The sequence below is a fragment of the Cupressus sempervirens genome, chromosome 8 (assembly GCF_028749045.1).
Source record: "Cupressus sempervirens isolate cs-2001-9-10 chromosome 8, ASM2874904v1, whole genome shotgun sequence".
NCBI classification, from domain to species: Eukaryota; Viridiplantae; Streptophyta; class Pinopsida; order Cupressales; family Cupressaceae; genus Cupressus; species Cupressus sempervirens.
This window is the reverse complement of record NC_143125.1, coordinates 839,987,486-840,009,954: the sequence shown is the minus strand read 5'-3', so window position 1 is coordinate 840,009,954 and position 22,469 is coordinate 839,987,486. Positions and strand designations below refer to the sequence as shown.

At 34.0% G+C, this 22,469-nt stretch overlaps 1 protein-coding gene across 1 annotated transcript; it reads right to left on the bottom strand.

Moving 5' to 3' along the window:
* Positions 1-509: 509 nt before the first annotated feature.
* Positions 510-16,720, bottom strand: LOC149545033 (transketolase, chloroplastic-like). The gene is made up of 7 exons (XM_089795533.1): positions 15,639-16,720; positions 6,814-6,904; positions 6,487-6,592; positions 5,858-6,140; positions 5,527-5,675; positions 2,216-2,369; positions 510-1,850 (listed from the first exon to the last, which is right to left on the bottom strand). The coding sequence occupies exons 1-7, from the start codon at positions 16,233-16,235 to the stop codon at positions 885-887; spliced, it is 2,346 nt and encodes a 781-aa protein (XP_089651659.1). The 5' UTR covers positions 16,236-16,720; the 3' UTR covers positions 510-884.
* Positions 16,721-22,469: the final 5,749 nt, after the last annotated feature.

Below are 22,469 nucleotides of genomic sequence, written 5' to 3'. Positions count from 1 at the left end.
CCTGATAGCAATATCACAATTTGACTTGATGTGGAAATTATCTCCTACTTATCTCAAAAAAAGTGGCTAAGACAAGTATAAAAGAGCGATTAGTTTTAAATAGAGCCGTGTTTCAAGCCTCGAGCACTGCTACGAAAACAAATGTGCTGCTCCCTGCTACAAAAAAGTGCAAGGGAGCGCTGCTACTTAAAAAGACGAGCAACAAAAAAAGGAGCTGAGAATGAGGTAAACAGCGAGGACAGTGAATAATGAAAAAAAAGAGAGGAAAATTACAGTGATAAATGACGCTTTATAGATTGTGCAACATATGAGGATTTTGTTAAACAATGAAAATACTTTGAAATGGAGTGTCAATTAGCTCTTTGAGGAGACCTAACAAATTAACAAGCTTATTCGTCATGATTCATAATAAATGAGAAAGTAAAGCAATCTGAAAATGTGTAAACTTTATACCTTTTGGTCCATTTGACTGCTTGGTCTTGTGAAGATAATTAAAATTATGTCCTTCATTAAAAACAAGTTTTTTTCCTCCTTTCTTTTTGCATTGAAAAGCATACAGATTACAATAGTTGCATGGAAATGAAAAAAAGACGTTACAATATGCTTGACTTGGCCAGACAAAACAGACCAGCGGCCATATCAATCAGCAAATAGACACGAAACTTAACTAAGCAGTACAAAACAGACTTGCAATAATTGTAACCATCTTATTGCCACAAAAATGTCATTACTTGAAATAGGAGGTGCATAATGTGTAAAATGGATTTGGGTCAGAACCATTTAGGACAGTAGCATGTTTTGGTCTTTCTTTGCCAACTTGGAGAAGTTGCACAAGGAAGATTGAATGGTCTGATTGGCGCACTGTTGGAAGGCTCAGGTTAAAGCTACTTGAGCAGAGAGCTAGCTAATTTTGTCACATTTTCTACTGTAAACCCATATTTTTCAAATACATCTAGATAAGCTCCACTTGCTCCAAAGTTTTCCACGGCTAGTATAAGCCCCTTGGAGCCCACATATTCCCTCCACCCTAATGGAGAACCAGCCTCAACACTAAGTCTCTTCTCCACATTTGGAGGAAGTATGGTGTCTTTGTATGCTTCAGGTTGTTTGTCAAACAATTCCCAGCAGACCAAAGATACCACTCTTACTTTTCTTCCTTCTTCTCTAAGCTTCTTTGCAGCACCCTCACAAAGGCATAGCTCTGATCCAGTTCCAATCAAGATAAGCTCTGGTTCATCATTCTTGCAATTATCACTTATCACATATCCTCCCTTTTCAACACCTTGAGTTGCTGTCCCTGCCAAGTTTGCAGCCAGTTTTTGCCTTGATAATGCAATGATAGATGGTCCATCTCTGTTGTTGATTGCTACCTTATATGCGCCTGCTGTTTCATTTCCATCTGCAGGCCTCAAAACTAGTAAATTGGGCACAGCTCTAAAACCTGCAAGTTGCTCAACTGGTTGGTGTGTTGGGCCATCTTCTCCTAGGCCAATTGAATCATGTGTTAGAATGTACACCACTCCAGCATGGCTCAAGGCTGCAAGCCGCATTGAATTCTTCATGTAGTCTGAAAATATGAGGAAGGTTGCAGCGAACGGGATCAATCCACTACCATGCAAAACAATCCCATTTGAGATTCCTGCCATGGCATGTTCTCTAATACCAAAATGGATGTTCCTGCCCCATGGGGTTTTTGGCTTGAAATCTTCAAATTCCTTTAAGAAGACCTTATTTGAGCTTGCAAGGTCTGCACTTCCTCCTATTAGACCAGGAATGGACTTGGAAATTAGATTCAAACACTTTTCAGAATATCCACGGGTTGCATCTACTGGATCAGATTCTGACCATACCTGCATTCATCAGAAGACCATAACCTTCATGGGTTATATGACCCAAGAAAATACAAGCGCACTTGCTAAATTTTCTCAAATTTATAATTTTTTTTCTCAAATTTATAATTTTTATAGATCCCTGTGCGGTCCTATGTTAAACTTGCAGGTATTCCATCAAATATGGAGACTTCATCATGAATCTTCTATTGCAATTCTAGATGATATACCACACATCAATGTTTTATAGGAAAACAAGGATGTCATGTATTATTTTTGGAAAATTTGAAAGCAATACTACACTGAACTCTTTTGTAACATTTTCCAGGAGCATTTTAATGCATTTATTTGTAGAGGAAAAGAAAAAAATTGGCTGCAGGATTTACTGGAAGAGTTGATTCCCAGTCATGAGGTATGCCACCCTGAAGAAGTGTTGTGAATTCCATTGCTTCCAAAGGATATTTCTGTTTGTATTTCTCAAATGTTGCATTCCATTCTTCCTCTAAATTTTTTCCATGTTCTGCTTGCTTCTGCATTTCTCTGCATAACCATGAAAATATAGAAAAGCCATAAGACAAAGACTGTAAATATTACATTCAAAGGGGCTGTGCATAGTAGATTTTATCTGCTTTTAGCATAAAGAGGAACTACTCAAAAAATACTCTCTCTCTCTCTCTTCTTGTTTTTGCAAATCTTATATTGTGTTGTTCTGCTTTATTTACCAATTCTGTGCTTTGATTGCCTGCTATGTTTCCCGAAGCCCTCTTCTCCTTTTAATAAAGAGGTTATGATAAGGTTTTTTTTACACAGGATGGAATCACAATCATTATATCGCCTTCATCATGATGCCCACCATCTCTCTCTCTCTCTCTCACACACACACACACACACACACACACACAGCTCTAACGTGTGCAAATTACTGTACAGCATGGAGCAATCAAAAGATCAATCCACTATTTTCCTATCAAGTATAGGAATGGGGAATTATTCTTGCATATTTGGACTGAACATCTCTCCAGAATATCATCTTAATTGATCATTTCTTTCAATTTGCTAGACTAGAAGAAAGAGTGTGTAATTCAAGTTAAAATCCTTTCCAAGAAAGCTTACTATTTTCATTTCCCAATTCAGATGATATTACATCTACATGCACAAAATCATAATTAAACTCATCATGAACTTCACCCAATATTAAAGTTTAATTGCAAGAGTTTAGAAAATTTCTTCTCGTAACGAACTTTTTCAACACTATAATTAAATGACTTGCACAAGGGAAGAATATAATAAGAACAAGATGCAATAATTGAGTCAAACATCCAAAAGTCATTAATAAGAATAAACTTCCCAATATTATGACAGTAAACTAACTAATGCCTTCAATATATACCATACATATGTTGTGGATATCACCCAGGTCAGCTTACTACCAACTACCTATATTACATCATAGAAATGATCATAGAACTTAATTAAGCTAACAGTGGAGTTCAAAATATGATGATAATAAACTAACCAACACCTCCACCATATAATATTTTTACACCATGGAGACCACCCAAGTCAATCAAACTACATGAATAAATCTATGGACACCAAAAACTTTCTTTGCAATATTTCAGATCCTTGTGCAATGTTAGACAAAGGATGATGTGGCACAACCAGATGTCTACACCAAATAAACCTTTTGTAGCTTTATATATTTTCCTTGAGCATACCTCAATACAAAATTTCTAATGCAAGAATGATCTGCCTTAATTGCAAATCATGTTGAACAGCAATTTAGACAGGAAATAGGAAATCTACCACATGTAATGCAGAATTCACTACACTTTCCTTAGGATTTGACCCTTTGGGATAAGAGGTGGAAAATGATGAATTTCACACAAATGGCCGAGGTTGGATTCCTACAGGCACTTAGGGATCCACAATCTAGCCATAAGGATGATGTGGCACAACCAGATGTCTACACTAAATAAACCTTGTAGCTTTTTATATTTTCCTTGAACATGCCTCAATACAAAATTTCTAATGCAAGAATGATCTACCTTAATTGTAAACCATGTTGAACAGCAATTTAGACAGGAAATAGGAATTCACTACACTTTCCTTGTAATTTTGTCCCTTTGGGATACAGGTGGAAAATGATGAATTTCACATAAATGGCCAAGGTTGGATTCCCACAGGCACGTAGGGATCCACAATCTAGCTATAAGGATGCATAGAAGGGAGCAATAAACTTATCATTATGAACCATATATGATACACTTTTTGATGGCATGAGTCCAAGATCACTTCTGCATGCACTTCCAGGTCTACCCTTAGATTTTACACTCATTTCCACCTTTTGTCTTCCTCTTAATAAAGGAACTAGTTGTCAAAGTAAAGAAGCTCATTGGGAGCCCCTCTCTCTTTGGGGTGTAAAAAATCTCAATATATTGGGGCACTAAGAAGGAAGTGGAGCCCACATAGCAGTCTAGGGAAATTCTATGGTGCATTGTCACTTCAACTGGGTAAGGAACTAATGCTGAACTTTAACAGGTACTTTAACTTTCTTGAACACTCTTTCTGACCTCATATAAAATGGCCGTTTTGGGAAGTGTTGATTATTTCATCTCTTGTCTGTGCATCTATACTCCTCCATAATGGCCTTTGCAATGTTTGTTTTATCCACTCCTGTTTCTCTGTATTTCAATGAAGCATATTCAATATGGCATTTTCATCATTAATTGTTTTTCCCTTCTTTGTTTCAGAATGTGAATGCAGGTAGGTGGTATGGACAGTAGTATTTCTGTTGCAATTATTAGTTAGTTCTGTGCAAATTTCAAGCTGCATAATGGCCATGTCTTGGGACCACGTGAGAATAGTTCTGGGGGACAGAATTTTAGCCTCCCATCAGATGAAGGAAATGATCAACAAGAGATTTGTTGTTTAGATAGGTCTTAGTCTCATCTCATTTCTAGTTCTTATGATTTATGTTTGTCCTTTGTTTTGGTTGGGTGTGTCCCATTTTATAAGCAATTTTTTAAATTATTTTTGCTCACTTGATGGCTCTTTTAGTTTTGGTTGTGTCAGGAAACTAATGCAAACCATTCTGTTTTCAAATGCTTTTATTAGCTAGTCGGTTGTAATTGTTCTAGGAACTGTAACTGATTTTATTGGTCTAGCCTTATACACTGCAGGTTCAATTGTAATTCAAAATGTTCTAATTACTTTACTTTGTGTGCAGAAATGGTAGACTCCCAAAGCAGATTTGAAAATAGATTCCAAATTTATGCACATTTGATTCATCATGCAACCTTTCATCTGCTTTAAAATCTATTTTACTGATTCCAAGTTAGATTACTCCAATTTCCTATGTTGTGATTTAAGCTTCTGCACTTCAACTACAGTCTTTAACTTAGGTTCTTCCAAACAGTGGTTTATAGATTCCAAATTAAGTTATTTCACTTTTGCATGTTGTGATTGCAGTTTTGTACACTTAGTTCAATCATGAACTTCCAGCATTTTGTTAATTTTATAGGCCACCACTGGTTTTGAGGGCACTAATCCACCCAAAACAAAAAGTTAACATGAAAATTTATATATATATCATGTCAGAGTATTTTTTTGGAATTAAGGAGGAAGCAGTCTGTCTATCTAACCTTTCATTAACAATGAAATCTCTGTCAATTTTGTAAAGTAATAGAAATCGTACCTATATACCATTGGAATCACATAAAATTGCTTTCTATCTTCCCAATTCACAATTTTCCTCATTTTGTCAACATCTTCATCATCAAATGTTCCATGATGAGCTTTGGCTGTTCCCTCCTTCTTAGACAACCTTCCAATGAGAGTTTTGACCTGCTTAAGAAGATTCATTATCACTATACTACTAATTTTTAAAATGTTGCCAATACATGTTTACCGTAAATAGAAATAATTGAATAACAGGCCCAACTTATTTCTTGACTGCCTGCTTCAACAACATTGAGCATCAAATTCTAAAATTCTCATCCATAAACATTTAGTTCTGTCTATATTACCTTGATAAATGTAGGCTTTTCAGTTTCAGCATAAGCAGCAAGAAGTGCTTTATGAAAGGAATCCATGTCTTCATGTATGTTATCAACTGCAATAGTATTCCAGCCAAGAGCTGTGAATCGGCCACAGATGTCTTCAGAAAATGCAAGACTAGTATCTCCGTCAATTGTATTATGGTTATCATCATATATTAAAGTGAGCTTATTAAGTTTCCAGTGTCCTGCCAGGGAAGCTGCCTCATTTGATATTCCCTCCATTGCACATCCATCACCCATGATGCAAAATCTGGAGAAATAGTGGCATTTCTATCAGAAACTGGGAAGAATATTTTACAACAATCTGAACAGACTACAGATCATACACTCTGTTAAAATGCAAAAAACCATAGAAAAGGAGATTGCATGTCTACAGTATTTTAAATGATTTGAAAACCATAAAACTCTGATGCATATGGAAGATCTGAAGATTTCTCCCAGCTATTATAGTTTGATGTATAAAAAGATGAAAAAAATATCATCCTGCTAACAATCTAGAAAAGATATCATCCTGCTAACAATCTAGAAAAGTTTATAAGTTATGCTCTTGAATTCTAATGTGATCATTCATCTTTCAAATGAAGAAAGATTCTTACGTCCGGTGATCAACAACCACTGTATCTGGCTTGTTAAAACGTGCTGCTAGATGTTTCTCTGCAAGTGCAAAACCCACCGCATTTGCGACTCCTTGTCCTAGTGGACCTATTTCAATTATCAATAGAACATGTGTAAGGTTTTCAACATGTTTTTCCTATGACAAGGGTTTAAAAAATACTATATAAGTTTGCCAAAATGAATTGAAACAGAAAACAACTGAAAGAAGAGCACCGATATGTAAGTTTTTTGATTGTGTTTGAGATGTATGAACAAGATTTTAAAATATTATGTGCCCATTGTCTTTAGCATAAAGGACATAAGAGTACCAGTCGTAGCCTCTACACCAGCAGTTATTTCATTCTCTGGATGACCAGGTGTTCGGCCACCTAACTTGCATAATCTTTTTAAGTCTTCTATCTGCAAATCATAAAAATAAAAATAAAAATATTAAATTGTACAAATGACCACAAGAATAATGGGGTTCAATAAAAAAACATTAAAAGAGATTAACACATCTCCAAAATTAAGATAAAAATAATAATACTTAAGTACAGAAATGCACTCCAAAAACAAATTTCAAGTTTGCAAGAAGCACAAAGTAAAAATGCAAAAAGAAAATCAATATAAGTAGTCAAATATTTGAAACACTTCAAAAGAAACTGAATTTTTTATTTTTTGGCAACATTACTAAAAATTTTTAAAATGACTTACATCTCATAGATGTTTCATTTTATTCTTCATTAGACCCTTCCTTGTTGATATTCAATAAAGATTAGTAACAATTCTAGTTTGAACAATATTTTTTGATCAACTGATTTTGTGTTCAGCTGAGCATTTGAGTATCCTATACAGAAAATGGAACAAAGTAATGGCTACTCTTAGCAATCATGTGAGTCACAAGTACAAAAGGCCACCTTGGCCAAAAATTACAGGTTGATTGAAGATGCCCAAAAATATAAGTCAATTATGCAAAACAGAAAACATCTAGTGCTTGAATATATTTCAATTAACTTAAATCAAATGTAAAATCCTATTTTTCTTGAGCACAGTTTCTATGAACATACAGTGGCTGGAAAGGAACTAGATCTATAAAGTTGATGAAACATCTATCAAGAGAAAATAAACAATATATCTAATGTTAATTTATTTTGCGAAAAAATTCATATAATGTTACATTGAAGATCATAATCATCTTGGATTAGCAGACAAACTAAAATGTAAGATTTTGCCCCACATCAGAGATTCAACTCTTCTACAACATAAAGCAATCTTCACTTCTAACAATTTAGTGAAGCCCTCCAAAAAGGTCCTTGATTCCCCTAAACTGAACAGACTTCCAAAAAAACTTGCCCATGAAAAGTGGCCTTACATCTTGTTTTGTTAATGTTTTATGGATCATTTTCTGCAAATGTAATAAAACTTCCATTGTTATTGTTGTGTTCCATATGCAGATTTGAAGACTTGTAAATATGAGAGGAGACATGTACGGTTAATCATCATTAGATAATAATAATATATTAATAATAAATAACCATATATATATATATATATATATATATATATATATATATATATATATATATATATATATATAAGAATATTTATTTAAATGATGATTTACCATCAACCATGTATCTCATGATCAAATCAATCCAACTGAAGCTGCAAACTTAACACTCCCTCTTAGCTAGGGAGGATTGTTATAGAACACATTATGCTCTCAATTATATGAAGAGATATCGTCTCTGTATGATATTCTTAGAATGACATATTTAAGGAAATCAACATATCTCCATCAACTTAGATGTTATCTTTCATTATCATCCGAAGTATGATTCAACAATAAATATCAATCATATGATATTCATCATACTTATATTCTTTGGGTATGTGCATTGACATCAAAAATATCCTTGATGCCTACCAAAAGAATATGTTATATCCTAGTAGGATATGAGTTATTTGATTTCTAGCACTCCGGGACAACAACTTAATGTAGTCTATCAGATAACAAGAAATCGCAATGTCATGGTCTCTATCATGACAATTATCATGATCTCCGGCACTCCGAGACAACAAATGAAGTCTAATCATGATACATTTGTTATCATGACTACCGACACTCCGGGACAACAACTTAATGTAGTCTGTCATGATAACAGGTCAAGCTATTGATAAGATCGTCACCTTACAATAGCAATCCTCTGAAAATAAATCAATGAAAGATCATCACCTTTCATGACATAATCCACATATGCAAAATAGTAACCACCATGAACCATATCAGAGGGTGGAAGAGGGGCTTTCACCTCACCTTCTCTCTCATAGAGAAAAATGCATTACAAGGAATTTCACTTGGAAATTCTCCCTCATAGAGAAGATATCAAAAGGATTACACCTCAAAATTCTCCCTTTGAACAATGATCTTGGGAAGTCAGGTCCAATAGTTACTCCCTTAGAGGCTCTCTTCCCCTAAGGATGCCTGTCGGACTCCCTCTAAATCTGATATCAATCATCTGACTTTCTGGTGATAAGTCAATACTTACTCATGATGTACATAGGAGTAGGCCCATCAAAATCATGCAATCAAACACATGTATTTCTAGACTCCCTCTAAGTATCAATCTTCTAAACTCCTGCGTTGCCTTCAAAGGAGTGTCATGCTCCCTCTTAATGTAGAAGGATACTCATAATCTCAATCATCAAAGATATTTGCTTCAAGAGCCTCACTTTATCCAGCCTGATCACAACTTCTTTGAAGCTACTGTAATAAGTTGCCTAATGTGTCATTCTTGTTTTCCTGCAAGATCAACTTCAGATACAAAGGAAAAGATCAAGGAAAAATAATTCATATAGTGCATATAAAATTGCAAATGACAGAGATTATAATGAGTAGATAAATGTAATACTTAAGAATAATAAATACTTATCTGTACATCACCATCATTGATACAAGTTTCCCAAGAGATGATTCAGATTTGAAACTCTGATGTCCCTTTTCTTACATCTCCCTTCTAAAGATGGTTTGAGTGGGAATGGAACATTGGTTATTATTTACCCCCACAATATAAAATTCTCACTCTTGTATCATTGAACAATTTTGCATCACATAAAATATGATAATCTCCTTTCTATTCTTCTTTTTAAAAAAATCATCATATCCAATAGTAGAAAATGTGTCTATGAGGATAATCACGTGCTTGAGTTACAAAATATTTGTCTCCAAATAGTTCAATGCTTAACATTTCACAAATATTTTCCCTTCGTGAATTTTTGGAATCCAAAGTTGTATCAACATAAAAGGGTCATTATAAGAAACTCTCCATAGAAGATCTTACAATAACCTTTAATCACTCAATCAAGTTAAGTTATCTTCTTGTTAGAAGGCTCATTAAGAGAACATTGAACCAACCTACTAAAATTAAGGACCAAAAACTTAGGAAATGAATAAGCCCGATGACCATGAAGGAGTAGTTGATTCAATTCCTTCAATTTATTGTAGTAATTCTCATTCACTATGATAGTTCAACCATTATAACACAACCACTACTTCATAGGTACCCCAATCTTTGTCTTTCAAAGGAGTGAAAAATACTATTACAAATCAAGGAACTACAAAGATGCTCTAGCAATGTTATCTTCAATTAGAGATGAATCAATATCCTTTCCCATAATAGGAGCATACCAACCACTGAAACTCACTCCCAAGACATTGCCTGAAGATAAAATCTGTTATACAATTATTTGATGCAGAAATTGGTTCCCTTGCTAGTTGTCTAGCTCTTATCATAAGCATTGTGCTAATATTTTGAAATGCCGCATAAAAGAGACGTCCAAGAATCAAGGTCAAATAAGACAAATGGATCATTACTTAGTGGAAACTTACGCAATCAAAAGATATCATTGAAAAATAGAAATACGGATAGTATTCCTCAAAAGGATTTAGGATTTCCAGTATGTTCCATCCACACTATTAATTCCTATGCTATATTTTTCAATGCAATATTTTTCAGCGGCTAACTACCATTGTGTCGAATTCCCCATTGTTGCAATATTCCTTAGTAGCTAAACCCACGACACTTGATGGGCAATTTTATTATATCCTCAATGTCTAATATTTGATTATATAATATTTCATGCAATGACATATTATTTTTCTCATAAACACTATAAAATATGATCACATAAGTTTTTTGACTAGATTGTCGATTGGAGATAACTTTCAAAATGGTGTTGATCTCAGACCACACTGATTAATATTACGTGCAGAATTTCTAGAATCAACTAGATGGGATTCATCTGACATCAGGCTAGAGTAATGATCAGTTTATGAATCTTTCGGATATGTCTATTTAGTTGTCTTCAAGAGGCAAAGAAGAAAACAATTTCTTTGAAGTATTTGTTCCTCAACTTCACATAAGATGCTTCCCTTTCATTCTACACGGATCCCATACTTGTTGGTTTGCACAATTTCTCTGTCTATTGCCCAAGGTTGCATTCCTTACTCATCAAAGTTTACCACCATGACAATCTGTTGATGGTTATTATTCCCAACTGGAATGAATTTCATGTTATTTGGTGACCTTACATATTTCATCTTCTATTAATGTCTCCCGACACTCGTTGACAAAATTAATTCAAATAAGTTTAGTATTACTCTGCATTTTGCAATTTCTCCTTGTTTGTGATTTCACAAACAAAATTTGTGAGCTCTTTATCATTTCTATAACTCCGATAAGTGAACATAGGTGAGATTCTTCCATTGCAAAAATGGATACAACGACACACATCCCGACATTTCTTTGTTATGCAAATCTTGTAGGCCCTTATAATGGCAATATGTCGTTTCTTTGATTTTTCTTTGATTTATTTTAGCTCCTCCGCTAATAAGATAATTCCAATTTGTCGGGATTTTGAGGAAATGGTGCATGTTGCTAATGTTATTCCCTCCATAGTTTTATAATACTTGTTAATTTTCATCCTCCATTATAGCAAAAATAAGTTTCATGATTCCTCGATAATGATTGTGATATTTGTACACATCGCAATTATAGTCGCCAATCAGTGATCACATTGAATTCAATAGATTTGTGCAGTCCTCCATTTTCAAATACTAGTGCAATGGTCATCAGGTATGAGCATTTGGTGAGAACATAACCAATCACATCGTATACAAGGAATATCTGCTCTTGTGCTCACAAGATGATGAGAACATTCAAACTGCGAATATTTCAGATCGATGGTATTTGTAATTATTATACTAGTGGAATAGACTAAAAAGGTGGCTGCCGAGAATACATCTATCATATGGAACGTGTACTCCTTTCATGGGTTCCACAGTTTGTGTGGTATCCACATAATCTCCATGTTTGCGGATACTACATACTCAAATAGTATTTTACGTGGTGATCATATTGCGGCACATGATCCATTGGTGAGCAACTTATAGTAATGCCAATTCATTCCTGCGATAGTTGACATGCGGGAAACCTCTGTTTAATATGACTGCATATTCTTGTGGGCCACTGACTCCATATTAATTCTTCACCATATGGGGTGACGTGTTCCATCTTATTTCTATAGACCTTTTCTTCATTAAGAATTCCCTCGTGATAATGTTTGACCCCCACACTTGCCACCTTGACGGTACGAGCAGCCATGATTCCTTTTCATGCATCATTTTTCTGCCTGTCTTCCATTTCAAAAAAAAATCTTCATATTATTTGATTATTGTTCCACCTGGTTCTTTCCTCAATTTTATATGATCGCTATTTCATAATAATTCGTTCCTTATCCACTTTCTCTTATGAATGCTGAAAGAGAATTTCAGACTCCAAATCTGGTCCGCTAATATTCTGTTCACTCGCATTCTGTGCTTTGATTTTGCACCTCCAGTCATATAATATTTCAATGTCTTTCACCACTACCATTTCTGATCATTTTTTTCCCCTCCATTTGCAGCCTGTGCTCTGATCCATGCTAATGTTTTATGGATTGTTTTCTGCAGATGTAATAACACTGCCATTGTTATTGGTGTGTTCCAAATGCAGATTTGAAGACTTATAAATATGAGAGGAGGAGACATGTCTCTACTGTTAATCATCATTAGATAATAATAATATATTAATAATAAATAACCATATATATTATATATATAAGAATATTTATTTAAATGATGATTTACCATCAACCATGTATCTCATGATCGAATCAATCCGACTGAAGCTACAAACTTAACATGTTCTCTGCATGGAAGTAGTGGAAAATACATGAGTTGTATTATAGAAGGTCTAAAATAAACACACAATCTGTTTGATTGTAGTGATTTTAGGCCCAAAATAAATTAATTTAAATCATTAAATCAGAGCATTTTGGCCATTCTTTCAAACACGAATTAAAAAGTGTATGCTTTGCTACTTTTTTCACTAATTAACTTTCAGGTGTTGTACGGAATTAAAAAAATTCCAATTGGTTTAGGAAGATGTCAAGGATCGATATAGACCTAGTGCACTTGGTTAGAGGTTTTTAAATTAAAAATTAACTCAAATAAATTTTATACCTTTGCTACCTGTCAAAGCCTACTTACAATTTAAGGAAGAATTTGGAGTTTTAAGGTTTAAATACCTAGCCAATTAATAAAATTGGGTTTTGAGGTGTATGCCAACTTAATCTACTTGTTCAAGTAGGTTTTGTACTATTTTGGCACGTTTGAGGGTGTTATCTCCCAAAAAGTCAATTTTTGAAACATACAGCTAGAGGGTGGATTATGATGTTATTTGCCAATTTTGAAGGGTTTACATTTAAGATTGGAGGCTGCCACTGTAAGAAGAAACATATTTCCATAAGGGGTATCTGAAGGCATGTTTATATTCCCAAGAACCTCCATGAACATTTCTGTCCTAAAACAAGGCTGTTAGGAAGAGACAACTTGTCAAACAAGTTGCTGATCATTATGCCTTTTCTGCAAATTCCTTTCCCTTTGCATTGGGATACCTACTACAGAGCCATCCAGGTTCAGAAAAGAAGACAAACTCTTGCAAAACTATCTCCTATTTACTCACTAGGTTGAATTCTAATTGATCTCTACTTAATAAAAACTGGCAAATCCCATAATAGTGCTATGCCTTTAGCCCATTGATGGTATTGGGATATCATAAGTTATAACCAACATGAGTGCTAGCATATTCCTTGATTAAGTTATATAATCTATTATGTAGCATTATATACATATTTTAGTAGGACTACGTAGCATCCAAGGCATTAATATGACATATAGAGGAGATAGTCAGTAGTAGATAATCATAATGCTACAAATTCTATTTCTGTTTGATGCAAACAGACCCCTGATCTGCAAATTAGTGAATGCATACTCTGTATAACAGAGGAAAAATTAAACAGAAAAATGTACAAGAAAACATATCTTATAATACCATTCAAAAACTCTGCTGTTGTCTCTATTCAATAAACAAAAAAATACATCTACAAATCTCCCTATCACCACAGCCAAAAAATCCCCTTTATTTAAGTACCCCTCTACCAAACTTACTCCTACAGGGATTGCTAACAGCTAGTAAAACTGAAACAAATTATGCCTAAATTCTCTCCTATGTAACCACCCCAGCTGACACTAAAGCTAATCAGAGCATGACTCGGCAAAACTAAAAGAGAACAGTCAAAACAACAGGATGGGCTGGCATTATATCTTCAGTTAGACCCCAAATGATTGAAACAATCATTTCCTAATTAAACACAGCTTAACTGGGACATAGGTTCACAATTCTCCACATCACTGTTAAAGACTTTTGGACCTTTCCTGCTCAAAGTGGCTTATTACAAGCATTTATATTGTATCATTAGTCTTTAGAGCATGATCATGGAATCTATAAGGCAAGAAACAAGGCAATTTTTTGGGAATTTTGGTGGGCTAATAAAAAAATATAAACTTGCTAGTCCAATTTGAGATCATCTACTGCAGAATCAGATGTTTCACCAAATTAACTTACAAGATTGCAAGTCAACAATATTTTGGGAGGTTTTTTAAGGGATGTTAATTCCAGGTATTACATTTTTTTTTGATTTTTTTTTTGTAAGTTATTGTCAGATGTATTTAGAAAGCACGATGACAGGATCATAGACTAGAGGCCAAAACAATAATTCTTAAGAATCAAGAAAAACTCCTACCACGGAGGATGCAGATTCAAGGTGAAAATGAGGTGGGACATTATCTTTGATATGTTCTTTAGCAAATAAAAATAAATCAGTTGGAAGAAAGTATAGACAATATTAATATTAAATCAAGGAAGAAATGGCTAGCTTTAGGTCTGAAATGAGAGAAAAATGGGAAAGGGAAACTCCTCAACTCCAGGAATCTATCCAGAACCCCATAACCCACTCTCTTCCATTTCTTCAACTAATCTAGGTGGATTGGTTGAACACGGAAAGCCTAATCCAAATGGCAACATTCATTTTTTATCTTGGAACCTATTATCAAGGGTGGATATGCATTAATTTGATGGCAGGGTTCCAATTAGTTGGATAGATCAAAGGGATATTTTCTGATGTGCATCAAATTCAAAGTGGTAAGAGGGTGACGATTGCCTCCTTGATTTGGATCTTGAGAAATTCATTTGGTACTAATGGATACGTGCTTAATGAAAGAAAAAAGTTCTTACTTGGTTAGTTTCACAAAGGAGCAAATTTAAGACTTACAAGACTTGGAACATGGAGTACTCATGCTTACACCTTCTACTATATCTAGGTATTTTGTCCTTGCATTTAGGGAAAGGGAAACGTTTGTAGCTCCTAGAAGGTGAGGATTCAACGTAACAAAAGAGGAGATCCACTTAAATTAACATTTTTATTAATAGATGATATCAGATTTCCACAATCCATGACAATGAATTCTTACTTCTGAGTTCGATTGTGTAACAGTTTTCTAGCATCAACGTTTCGAATCATACTACATGATCCACCATCAAGATGATGTAGAACCAAGTAAAACCTGATGATGGCTCATGTAGTATGATCCAAAATGCAATACATGTAGTATGATCCGTTGATGGGAAAAACAATTCATCTTTAATAGAGAAAATATCGAAACAAATTGAACATAAATGAACATAGGCCAGGTTTTACATTAGAGAGGGCTTACCTGAACAGATTCAAACCCAGCAAGGTGTAGACATATGTACTGAAGAAGACATCCGTGTCCTGCACTGAGAACAAATCGATCCCTGTTGAACCAGCTTGGATTCTCAGGATTATACTTCATAACATGCCTATATAACAAGTACCCAACCTCTGCCATCCCCAAGGGTAATCCAGGGTGCCCTGCCTTCGCATTTTGTATTGTATCCACCACCAACATTCTAATGTTATCCACGCATCGCCTGTCTATACCGATCTGAACATAATTCAAATGTTTCTCATCCATATCGGCAGAGCCCAAACAAGTTTTCAGTTCATGCTTCCATGATTCCAAGTACTTTTTATCCTCATCTTTGACAACTGAAGCAGGATGCTCCGTTTCTATATGGTTACTTACCCTAACGACATTTGCGCCATTTCTGCTGCAACAATTTTTACCTTGGATTTTCCTCCTAAGGAATAGCTCTGATTTCCTTTGCCGAAATCCAATATAACATTGGTTCGAAGCAAAATTCACATGGTTAAGCTTAGAATGAGCTGATATTTTGTTCAAGTTCACTGGACTTACCAGTCCTTGATTAATTGATCCAGCGGTAGACATGTTGCTGAGTTGATGTAGACAAACCTCGGCTATTGCGAATTAATCTCACCACTTGATACACAACAGACAAGAACAGTACTAGGGAAAAAAACTAATAAACGGGAAGCACATATATTCACCTTGAGCAAAATCCGTTGTGAACTGTCTCAAATTATGAAAAAACCCTTATCCCATCTTATCAACATGAAATCATATTTTCAATCAAAAGGCATGGGGAAGTAAAGCACATGAGTTCCGCTTCTAAATCTCAAAAAAGCTCGTAAACTACAGATATACACAACTGCCATTAATAGAATCAATGAATTTCCCCCAAAGTCTGCATTATGAATTCCTGTGTTAGTAAATTCAACTCTCAGTGAATCTGAAGTCATAAACCAAACATAAACCAGAGAGCCGAAATTCGTGTATGTATAGACAATAGGACACGTATTTGTTACACTTTCATATTTATGAAAGATGGAGTTCGAATTGAAAAAAACTTCTTGTGTGTCAGATGGACTGCCTTGGAGATGAACACCTGCACAGGAATGAAGTGCAAGGTGGCGGCCAAATATCATAGTTTTCATTTCTGAAAGTTCTGAAAGCGCCATTTTGTTGAATACCCGCAAGTCAACTTGTTTGAAAACCTTCGCAATGTTAATACTTGTAAAGAAACATTGCCGATGCTTCTTTACGTAATATCTGATAATACGTGTACAGAAATAATGCCGATGCTTCTTCACGCATAAATTGCTGAGCTGGGACTGGGATAGATAATTATGATATCCAGACAATGGGGAAACATAAATTTTCAAGTCCCTGCCTATTGCCTATGGGCAGAACTAATTTCATTTTCACTAGCCCTCCCTATTAATTTGTGCAACTTTCAAAAAAAATTCAAATTCTAAAGTTTGGCAAAGTTTTGGTTTATTTTTGTTTTTTAATTAATTTATATTAATTAATTTCTTTTTTCCCATGCCTACTGGTGTATTCAGTCCATGCCTGCCAGAAATGAAGTTCTTTGAAAATTTGCAGAAGTCGGATTTTGTATCCATTAAAAAAAAATTCTTAATCTTGAATCCTGATGATTTTCCATGTCTTTCTCCGGCCGTTGATATTCCTGGATGCCTGGCCCTAGTTAATTTGTTTGCATATTGTCCATTTATTTATATTCATTAAAAATGCTTTCACTATGACATCGCGAACTCCCAACAATTTTTCTTTTCCACGCGTACATGCAGTGGCTGTTGAAAAGACTTTTTCTTGGTAAAGTCTATAAGTATTTTAAACATTAAATATAATTAATTAATGAGAGTATAGTTGTTCTATATTTCACTAGTTTGTTATTTTTTTGTGAAATTATTTTTAATTTGGTTTAAATATAAAGCTTTCTTTCTCAATAATTTTATTCACTTTAAAGTGACTTCCTTAGCAATTAGGGACATAACCAAAGCTACATTTATTGTTATTAAATAAAATTTCTCTATGTTGTTATATGTTATATGTAATATATTCTCTCAAGATTGATTAATTTGAAGATTATTAACAAAATAAATAATATTAAAACATACATAAGAAAAATATATAAATTAAGTTTTTAATATAAAGATTCATTCATAAGATATCTCCACATATACAAACAAATTAGTTTAAAATCTAATTATAATGAATAAATTTCTCTATTGAATATTTCTCTCTTATATAACTTTTGAAAATATAAAAATAAAAATAAAAATTTAATATTCTAATATATCTTATTATTTAAAAATCAATAAAGAAAAATTTAAAATTCATAAAGTGAAAAATAATAACTTGATTTCTTTAAGTTTGGAGAATAATAATAGCATGTAAAAAAAAAATTATTATTATTTAGTATGTTCCTAGTTTTCTTAATTGTAGAGGGTAATCTTTTGGTTTTGTATAAAATTTGGGTACTTAAAATAAATCTTTTATGTATTTTTAATAATGAAATCTATAGAAATGTATACAAGATAGTTAATATATTTAATTATAGATTTTCGTAGCAATTAGAAATGTATTTAATTTATTTTACAATTACATATAATTTAGAAATACTAATAGATTTCAAATATTCTTCTAAGAATTAATTTCAAGAAATATGACCTACATCATTGCAATCAGTTTTATTGCACAAATGAATACATAACTCATGTTATTGTATGTTAATCACACTAGTTCTCCACCTAAAAATAGAAAACACTACAAACTTGTACCTAAAATCAATCCATTCACACTCATGCCATGTTATAACACATTTTGTCTCACACATAAACATTAGATGATATTCTTTATGAACCCATGTTGACAGCTACAACCCCATTATGACTCCAAAAGGCAGGGATGCCAACTCACAAAGAGCTCTTGTTAAATTAAATGCTTGAAATTTTAAATAGTAGTTAAATTTTTTATAATGGTTGGGTTTGACTTGGACTATGAGTTTTGGTAGATATTTGATATAATTCTATCATTCTTGTAGACAAATTGATGTTGAAACTGAATGTTGTGAATTTTAAATAGAAATGCTTAAAATTTTAAACAGTAATTAAAAAAATTGTTGAAGTTTGATTTGGATTAAGTCTTATAAAATCTTATTTGGTTTGAATTTTGCTGGATGATTTTTTATGTCAATATCATCATCCTCATTAATTGTATTCAAGTGAATAGAGTATAGTTCTTTGATATTTGAATACAAATTTTGATAAAAATTTCAAAATCTTTTCTATTGTTATAAGAAAAAATAATTTGTTAATTTAATAAATAATTGTCTACGAGACAAATATTTCTATAAATATAGAATTCGAAAATAATTCATAAGTTTTTATTTTTTTAATGAATATACCTTCTATATATACAAAAAAAGGTCGAGGGATACAAGATCATCACACAAAACTTAGTTGGATATTTGTTAAAAAAATAGGGGCAATATCCAGAGAAAGCCACCTTAGGCAACAAATGTAATGCCAGCCAAGGTGGGAGGGGGGGTCCTTGTGATCATCTTTACCTCATGCATCAATAGGCTAGGGGTCAAATAAGGAAGATACCACTCATATTCATTCTCCTTCTCTTTTTCTTTTCCTTCCTTGATCCAAGGAGGTGAAATCACCAAAGCTAGCAAGGAAACCACTTAGAGAAAATGGCAGCGGACCAAGTAGAATCTCCTCCAACATCAAGCTAGTTGGAACCAATAGGAACAAAGGGGTAGGACGAAAAGGGAACCATCCAGTGGTAGAACCATGACATGAAAAATAGACTAAGTAGTGCCTCCACCTATTGCTATCACTGTCAAGTGAGCGATAAGGAACATGTGATAGTGAAGTCTGGAAGTGACAAGTAGAAGAGTTGCAATTACAAAAACATCCACAGGGTAGAGTGCAATCAACAAAAGTCAAATTTGGTGGCAAATTGGAAACTATACATGGGGCATAAGCCATTGTTGCAATAACTCTTGCATGTGAGCCACCTCTAAGGCCACTTTATTGACCTAAAATTGTATTTGCATGAGAAAATTGTTATGTAGACATGCTTTAGTATATATTGATACATTTGTATCAAGAAAGCTGTGAGAAAAGAGAACAACATTCATATCTTTCCATAATGTGAATCTCCATTCTAAAAGCATACCAAATCTAGGAAAATTTGAAGAGGATTTTGGGCAAATCACTCAGCTAAGCCATATGCCAAGAAAAGAGTTCAGATGTAAATGATCTAAATAAATCAGGAATCCAACTCCAGTATTGTTGAGTTCTCTGACAAAACTATAAAAAAATGTAGGAATATTTTTGGTTTCCAACAAAAAGGGTATTTGGGATTCAAAACCCCAAAGTTCTTGAGTTTGGAACCCAAGGACAACTCCTGGCAAAACACACACCAAGAAAAGTGTGCAATCTTGGGTTTTATGGTGGTAGATTAAACAATAAGAAATTAAAGTCTCTAGGCTTTCTAAGAAGATTTCAAATGCCATTATTGGTCGAGAATGGTGACCATAGACAAATGTGTTTCTAATCAGTGATAACCCATTCTAGGTTTGTAACTAGAAAGGGGAGTCCAAGGATACCACTTCCGATCCTTCCACTAGGGTTTGATGAATTGGATACCAATCTTGTGAAGAAAATGCAAAGGCAAAGCTAAAACAAGCAAATCATAAGTCCGACAATCTAGACAAGTGATGAGAAATAAGACATGATGGTTTTGGAAAACAAATCCTTAGAACTTCTAATACCACATTTATGAAAACATAGAGCTCTGACCCCTTGGATCTTTGCAAGAGGAAAACCATGCATAGAAAAAACTAGAGACCACCATAGGTTGTGTTGGTTCATAGAGAGCCCATTTTGAAACTCATCTCCAACTGGCTGAAGCCAAGGCTTACCAACTTCCCAAGATTTCCAATTGCTTTTAGCAATGAAAGTGCCCTAGATTTGAACTGAGTCCTTCATCACAAGAAGGGTTGAAATTCAATCCCCTTCCAAGGTGGCCTATTAATAGGGAAGACTAAAGAAATGTAGTGACTAAAAAGATTTATTTAGGCTTCATCTCTAATTAAAGCACATACAATCCCTTTGACACATAAGGAAATTCCTTATTTCTAGGCTAATAAAAGACCAAGACCTCTAGAATCTTTGGGAAGGCAACAATACTCTCAAGCAAACCTATGAAACCCATGATGGCCTATCTTAGAGGCTTGAAGGAAATATCTAAGAAGATTTTCTAGCTTCATGTAAGAGGCCTTGGAAGGAGCCCAATATGAAGAATAGTACACATGGGTGACAACCAAAACTTTAGAACATATCTATTTTCTAGCTAAGGAAAGTGACTTAGTAATACAACATTCCAATTTCTTCAATATTTTGGCAAGACTTGCCTTAGACCACCTACAAGCCTTCCTTATATAGACATTTTCCACTACCCAAGAAAGTTTTAAACACCTTATACTATATTATTTTATTACACTTAATTACATAGACTCGGCTCGAGACAATTTACAAATTACAATTTTAGATTGCCATCTTCTAGAGACCCTAACTAGAAAACTATTGACCTGATTGGCTATTATAACCCTTTTTCAAAAATGACAACTTTTGTTCTACAATGACTTATCATATAAGTGTCCATCAATTGAGATTTGACCTTGTTTCATAGTCATTTAGGCCTTCATTGCTGAGCCTGAAATTTGGATAGCCAAAATTCATACTGAAAATTTGTAATAACTTCACTAATACATATAATATACCAATGCAAATCGTTTGGTAGACTAATGTATCTAAGATGAACCTCCACTTATGAAATTAGAACAATGTAAGCTCACATGATTACCTTACTAAAATTAGCAAGCTTCCACAAATGCAACTTTGCATTAGAATAACCCTTATTGAAAATAAGAGATGAAAATATAAATATTTTTGGGTGATGCAATTTCCCTTACAACCACGATGCTCTTGCATCAACCTATAACATAAAGTCTTATATGATTGAATGATAGAACCATAAGAAAGACAAAATGTTTCCAAGAATTGAAGAGCAACTCTAACATTCTCGTCATCCTTAATTAGAGTGAGAAAAGAGTCCTTAACAAAATTCCCATTGACAAGTTGAACATGTGACTCATGAAGGGAAATGCCTTGGACAAGGTTAGAAGAGATTTAATATGTCAATAAGAAACCAAAGAATTCAACAATAAGATCATACAAAAAAGGTGCTAGAGGACAACCCTAGTGAATGGGTCTAATAAAGGCAAAGGCCTCATATTGCCAACCATTGATAGTGATGCAAGAAGAAGCATACCCAATGAGCATCTGCATAGACTAGATAAACCTAGGACCAAAGGTAAGAGCTTGAAGAATTGCCAAAATGAAAGGCCATTCTATATGGTTGTAGGCTTTAACCAAGTCAATCTTTAAGAAGATTGTAGCTTGTTGGATTTCCAGGACCTTTCCATTCCTTCCTAAATAGCATTGATATTGTCTAAGATGAACTTGCATTGAATGAAGCTTGTTTATTTAGGTCTAACCACCAAAGACATGTTATGACAAATTTTGAGAGTCAATGCTTTGGCAATGATCTTGTAGGAGACCTTGAGAAAAGTAATAGGCTTCTAGTTGCAAATATCTTAAGGATCTTTAGCCTTGGGGATGAACTTGATATTACTTTTGTTAATTATTTCTCCCAAAAGTTGAGAATGAAAGAATTATAGATTCAACCTTATGAAGGTTAACACCAAAAAAATCCAAGAAGGCC